The 6,768-nt window shown below is 50.8% G+C and overlaps 1 protein-coding gene across 1 annotated transcript; it reads left to right on the top strand.

Annotated features, from left to right (window-relative positions):
* The first annotated feature begins 1,888 nt into the window (after positions 1 to 1,888).
* Positions 1,889 to 5,566, top strand: CBR4 (carbonyl reductase 4). Its single transcript, XM_010159493.1, has 5 exons — positions 1,889 to 2,030; positions 2,556 to 2,676; positions 3,108 to 3,244; positions 3,860 to 3,994; positions 5,388 to 5,566. Exons 1-5 carry the CDS (start codon positions 1,889 to 1,891, stop codon positions 5,564 to 5,566), a joined length of 714 nt encoding a protein of 237 aa, XP_010157795.1.
* Positions 5,567 to 6,768: the final 1,202 nt, after the last annotated feature.

The raw sequence follows: 6,768 nt of genomic DNA, 5'->3' as shown, positions 1-6,768 counted from the left end.
GAGCCCCGATCTCCCTGCCGGATCTCCCTGCCGCGGCTGGGCGGGGAGCACAGCGTTATCGCTCCTACCGCAGGCTGGGCTGTTCTTCTCCCGGATCACAGCTCCAGGTAATCCGTGCGGCTCTCCCCTGGGAAACACCAATGGCGTGGCGCTGTTGGAAGCCGGCCTTGCCCTTCCCCTGCCCAACAGCCGGGTGACGCAGGGACCGTCACTCTCTTTTCTGAGAACGGGAGAATCGCTGACTGCCTTTCCCTGTTCAGAGAGGCCGGGAGGAGCAGAATGGTGCGTTTGAAAGTCTCCCCGCAGGCAACTTCTTGGGGCCTGTGCAGCCAAGCAAGTTCCGAAGTTTTTGGAAAAGAGCACACACACAGGTCTGGCTGTTCACAGACAGTGTAAGATGTGTCACTTGACACTGCTTAGGGCGGAGGAGTCAGACAAGATCCCTTCTAATCATAGAATCACAGAACGGTTGGGGTTGGAAGGGACCTTAAAGCCCACCCAGTGCCACCCCCTGCCATGGGCAGGGACACCTTCCACTAGACCAGGTTGCTCCAAGCCTCATCCAGCCTGGCCTTGGACACTTCCAGGGATGGGGCATCCACAGCTTCTCTGGGCAACCTGTCCCAGTGCCTCCCCACCCTCTGTGGGAAGAACTTCTTCCTGATATCCAACCTAACCCTCCCCACTTGCAATTTAACCCCGTTACCCCTTGTCCTGCCATGGAAGACCCAAAGGGTGATGTCCTCGCACGAACTGAGTGTCTTTGTGTGCTTAACGTTCTTCCGGCTGTCGCGTGTCAGCAGGGGCGAAGAGGCCTGAGTAAGGCGATGGAAGTGTGCCAGGATTAAGAGCTTGGACAGTCAGTCTCCAGTGAGACACAAAACGGCTTCCGTATGTGTAAGAATAACTAAATAGACCTGAAGGAGGAAGTAGGAGGAGGGAAGATGCAGAAGAGCAGCCTCTGAAGTTGCAAACAGTACAGGGAAGATAGGAGGAGAAATGCATAATATTCATTAGTCAGAAAGCAAATTAAGAGCAAATGGAAGCGCTTTTCCACAGATGATGAAACTTGTTGCCGCAGGATGTTATGGAGACCAGGTCCGACTGGGTTCAAAAAGGATTTATTCAAATGTATGGAGAAGAGGTATTGCTCGGAGTCTGCCTCTGGCCCTCAGGAAATCCTACACCAGCCGATTGGTTTCTGGAGGTTGCAGAATAAAAGAGCATTCCACAGAAGGGCTTTTTTCTTGCCCTCCTTCCTAAACAGCTAAACGAGTGATTTCCGAGTCATTTCATATTCCAAAAACCTTTTTTTTTTTGCCTTCAAAGGCAGGAAAAGAGGAGACCTAAGGCCGGTGGCAAAGCGCAGTATTACGTAATGCCACTCAGCGTCAGGCTAACGGCAGCGCTGTAGCACCTCCTTACGCTCAGCAGCACTGGCAGGGCAGAGCGTGGCCAGCACACGCTTAGGGTGGCGCGAGAGCCTGAGGCGAAACGACTTCGGCACGGGAACAGCACCTGCAAGCTGACGGCTGCTGCGCTGGATCGGCACCGCCAGCAGACCGCTGCCTTACGGCCTCTAGATACACACACCACTTCCAGCCGAGCGGGAGTCACCCTGACACTCGTGCTGACCTGCCGGACTACAGGCGTCCTTTTTGCTCGTTCTGAAGCCAGTAGGAATTAACTTGCCCTTGGAGGAGGCTCTCGGTTAGTTCAAGCATTTAGTTCTCGTTTAAGGTAAGAAATCACCAGTTCTATAATCCGATGTTACAGAATGGGGCAGATAGTAAGGGTCGTGACGTTGGCAAGCACAGTGCTTATTCCCTGCTACACTGGACCCAAAATAATTCCTGGTTTACTTGCAGTCTGTCACTTACTTTTGAAGATGGGCAAGGTTTGCGCCGTTTTTGGAGGATCCCGCGGCATAGGAAAGGCCGTCGCAGAACTGCTGGCACAGAGAGGCTGCCGCCTGGCGATTATTGCTAGAGACCTGGAAGTAGCCCAAAGCACTGCACGTCATCTTGGTGGTATGTACGCCGCTCTGCAATCCTCCCTTTGCTCTCCAGGGCTGAGGTAACCTGTAGGAAGTCAACAAATGCACCCCCTCGTGAACTAGATGAGAGTAACGGCCGGGAAATTTGAGAGAAGAGCCGTATCAGTAGAGTTTTCCTCTCTAGGCGATCTTGTCCTTGCAGACAAGGATGTTACCCATCCTGTCTGCAAGGCGCGAGTTGTAAGGTGAGGGGAGTTGTTCCGGGTCGCGGGAGGCGATCCAAGTTGAGAGATCCCTGGCTGCTGGCCAAGCCAGTGCTGAGACCGGTCTGCTCACGCCGATTCCAAAAGGCCAAAGTACAGAACAAGAAGTTGTCACCTAACTGATCAGTGCAGTACGTAAAACTGTCCTTAATTAACTCTCTGGAGATCAAAGGGGTTCCTCCAGTTACACCCAGGTCACCGTCTCCGTTAGCCGCTGATCTGATAACCTCTGAGGAAGAGTGACGAATGTCACACCGTCCATCCCGTTACCCTGGTGTGCCTTTGCTTCGTTACAGCCGGACACCTGGCACTTAGCTGTGATGTCTCCAGCGAGCAGCAAGTCCAGAACACCTTTGAGGAGGTGCAGAAGCATTTGGGTTCGATTAACTACTTGGTTAATGCAGCTGGGATCAACAGGTCAGTCACTTGTTGCAAGACCGTATGTAACTCCAGCTGGCAGCACCCTCCTGTGAGGTGCTAAGGGCCTTGGCGTTCAGGAAGGGCGCTGTTAAATACTTTGTTCCCAACGAAAATCCTAACAGGTGACGCAGCTTTCACTGTAGTTTCTGCTTTCTGAGCTGGAGTTCCCTCTCTGCTCCTCTTTCTCCCACTTCTTCCCCCCGAAATGATCCAAACCAATGCCTCTCTGCCACGGAGGCGCTGCTGCCGGCAGCGTAGCCGGCTGTTTTCCTGGCCGCTGTCATCCTTGCAGTGTCACTGGCTTGAACGACAGGATGTGCAGAACCGTATAAATAACACCCCACTCATCGATCGGGTCTTACTATGAGTAAGTGGGAGAACCGGGGTGGTGTGGTGAGTTCTTTCGGGTTTTTTGGTCTGTTTGTCAGGGATGGCTTGTTGCTGAGAACCAGAACCGAAGACATGATAGCCCAGATTCACACCAACCTGCTGGGAACGATGCTGACGTGCAAAGCTGCCGTAAGAAGCATGATAGCAGGGCAGGGGGGTGCCATCGTCAATATCGGTAAGGCAGTCGCCGGGGGAACGCAGCGGGGTAATCTGTGATGGGTTCCTGGAAAGGTGTAGCAGGAGCAGCGCGTCGAAATGTTACTTGTTCAAGTTGGCCGTTTGCTTTGTACTCACACATCCTGCATTTAGCATTTCCTTATGCATGCTTATTCTTCTGTGTCATTTCAGCAACTTCTAAATGTAAAGCCAGCTTCTTCCAGTAATATCAACCCCGAGATGTTTATCTTATTGAAAAAAACACCTTTACCATTCCTTATCAGCTCTTTCGGTAGCTAAATCTACCAGCTGCTAGTTGTTAAGAACCAAATAGGTACAGTTGGTTCCTTCTTTTTCCCTTGGCAAGGAAAAGCTTGGGAAAGCTCTTCATTTTACTCTCCTGGTGCCCTGCTGATCAACACAGACACGGATTCCACAAGAATCACACGATAATTGAGGGATGCATTTCTCCCCGCAGTAGGCCGTAAAGTTCATTTACTGCTACACTTCTAATTCATTTTCCTGTAACCTGAGTTTCCATTCCAAATTTAAAACTAAAATGATAAAAACTAACACAGGGTTTCAAATCAGTCATTGAAAGATTTTTCTTCTCTCTGTTGTTTCTTTATTTTAGGAAGTATTGTAGGACTTAAAGGCAACTCTGGCCAAAGCGTGTACAGTGCTACAAAAGCAGGATTAGTTGGATTTTCCCGCTCCCTTGCTAAAGAAGTAGCAAAAAAGCACATTCGAGTCAATGTGGTTGCTCCAGGTTAGTTTTTTGGGAAGTTCCTACCTCCTTGACTGTTGCAATACATGGTCATCAAGACTGCTGGAAATGGCTATTATTTCCTTCAACTTCTGCAATTAAATGTTTTTAATATCTTTTTTTCAGTTTAAAGTATAATACATTCTTTTACAAAACCTTCAATCTTTTAAGGAAACACTGAGAAATTTGGAAGAGCGCGTATACCTGTTCACCTATCCATTACTACATAAAAATGTCTTTTTCCTTTGTTCATCCTTCCAAACCTGCTCTCCTTGCAGATGGGAGATGAGAACTGATTACATGCAGACAGCTACCCTTGTCTCCTCCTACAGCATGCTTATTTGTTAACAGAGAAACATGAAAGACCACGAGAAAGTGGTGTGAAAGCATCCCTGTCCATGTATGTAGAGTCACAGAATGGTTTGGGTTGGAAGGGACCTTAAAGCCCATCTAGTTCCACCCCCCCTGCCATGGGCAGGGACCCCTTCCACTAGACCAGGTTGCTCCAAGCCTCATCCAGCCTGGCCTTGGACACTTCCAGGGATGGGGCATCCACAGCTTCTCTGGGCAACCTGTCCCAGTGCCTCCCCACCCTCTCCGGGAAGAATTTCTTCCTGATATCCAATCTAACCCTCCCCACTTTCAATTTAACCCCGTTACCCCTTGTCCTGTCACTACAGGCCCTTGTAACAAGTCCCCCCCAGCTTCCTTGTAGCCCCTTCAGGCACTGGAAGGTCCCGGGAAGCAAGTTCTGTGTGGACAAGGCTGTGAATTCACAAGACAGCCTAGTCCAAGCAAGCCACCACCCTTAAGGAAAACTCCTCCTTCTGAGTTTTTCCACCTTGGCCGTGCGCTCACTCGGCTGCTCACCTTGTGCTGGCTCTAACGCCTTTCAGACCTCCCCATGAACCAGCTCAGCTTGTGAGCCGGGCAGGAAAAATACGCTCTGTTGTTTGCCGAGTTGAGCAGCTCTCTGGAAGCACCCGGAGCCATCATAGCACAGCTGTACAGTGACAAGCAGAATTGAGACTCACCTTTCTTGGTGGCAGCCAGAAAGTGGCCAAGATCAGCTCTTTAGGAAGCTGCAGCTGATGTGAAGTGCAGCAGTGGGAAAACTGAACCTCAGCTCACTGGAAGTTATAAAGTTCTTCAAAATTGTCAAAAAATATTCTTCAAATGAGTGCTGTAATAGAAACTATTAATGTCCTAAGTTCTAAAATGTAATGGGGACGCTTGCAAACACCCGAAAGCTGTAGGGGTTTCTTGCCAGAGATGGAGGATGGTGGCTGATGCGGAATCCTGGCAGCAGATCTTGCTTTGGGGGGTTCCGGTGCGAATCGGCTTGAGGAATTTATCTGAAGGTGAGGTGACTCTTGGGGTGTCTCTCCTCTCTTAGGCTATATTCACACGGACATGACTGCTCATTTGGAAGAGGACGAGTTGAAGAAAGCCATTCTCCTGGGAAGATTCGGAGAGCCTCGTGAAGTTGCACAGGCTGTTGTCTTTCTTCTGGAGTCCCCTTACGTTACAGGCAGTACTCTGGTTGTAGATGGAGGCTTGCAGCTTCTGAGCTAAATGCGGCCTCGAACACCCAGGTAACCGCCCCGGTGGGAATATACAATGCAGGGGGGTGGAGATGGCTTGAAGAATGACGCGTGTGACTGACTCCGCGTTCTCTAGCCAGAGGGGAAATTCAGCAGCGGCGGGTTCTGGCGTGCGTCTTCAGCTACCCGAAAAAGTCCGTCGGGAGTGGGGAAGTCTGCGGGCGCAACAATTTGAAGGAGACCTGGCTTTGGGACAGGGAGAGTTTGTGTGCCAACAAACACGCCGAGATGTTTTATAAAGCAGTACTTTCCAGTTTGGGACAGAGTGGAGGTTTTATCCGACTCCTCGCGTTACACCAAGGTGGGCGAAGCGCGGAGGCACGTTTATTCGTTGGCAGGTGTGACTGCATTGGGGTTCTCCCGCGGGGTGAAGACTGCGCGCTGGTGGGTTTTAGTCTTACTGGTCAGTCCCTGCAGAGGGGCGAGGATTTCCCTTTTGCTCTCGTTTGTTGTGGGGAGCACTACAAAGCTGAGAGCTCCCAGATCTTCAGCACAGGCGCTGTGTGGTGCAGTGTGTTTTCAGAGAAACAGAACCTGCCCAGTTCCGTTCCCGAGCGTGCAGGCAGCGCTCATCTCACCCGGCAGCGCTTGGCTGTACTGCGGGGCTCTCGATTCCTCACTGGAGCGGCTAATTCTGCGACTTTCTGAGGCTGAGCTGCGCGTACGCCGGTGAAGAGCACAGCTGCAGGCCTTGCTGTGTAGAGGACTTCTCACTGAGCTAGGGGCTGCTTAGATGTCTCATCTCCGACGTACGAAGTCAAGGCGCATTGCTCGTCTTGAACACTCGGTTCAGCTGTGTTACGCTGAGGCTCTTTAAAGTGTATGTAAAATAGCCGTTTATTTTCTTCAAAGCAACTTTTGAAGCAGAGGGGTGATTCAGCTCTGAATGACAGCATTCCTTTCTTGCTGAAAAACTACCAAAAATTGTACCTCAGGCCTCTATTGAGATCAAGTAATTGTAGATAATCGATGTTTTTTTATGATCTCTGAGGAAAACTATGGGTGTAGTTTAGGACCTTCACCACTTGGCGCTGGGGTTCGTTGCATCAGCTTCACAGAGTGGTAGGGGTTGGGAGGGACAGCTGGAGATGATGGACATGAGCCAGCCGTGTGCGCTGGCAGCCCAGAAAGCCAACCGTATCCTGGGCTGGATCAGGAGAAGTGGGCCACGCA

Source organism: Eurypyga helias, unplaced genomic scaffold (genome assembly GCF_000690775.1).
Source record: "Eurypyga helias isolate BGI_N326 unplaced genomic scaffold, ASM69077v1 scaffold36539, whole genome shotgun sequence".
NCBI lineage: Eukaryota > Metazoa > Chordata > Aves > Eurypygiformes > Eurypygidae > Eurypyga > Eurypyga helias.
Note: the sequence above shows the minus strand (reverse complement) of the source record. Positions and strands in the feature narration are given on the sequence as shown.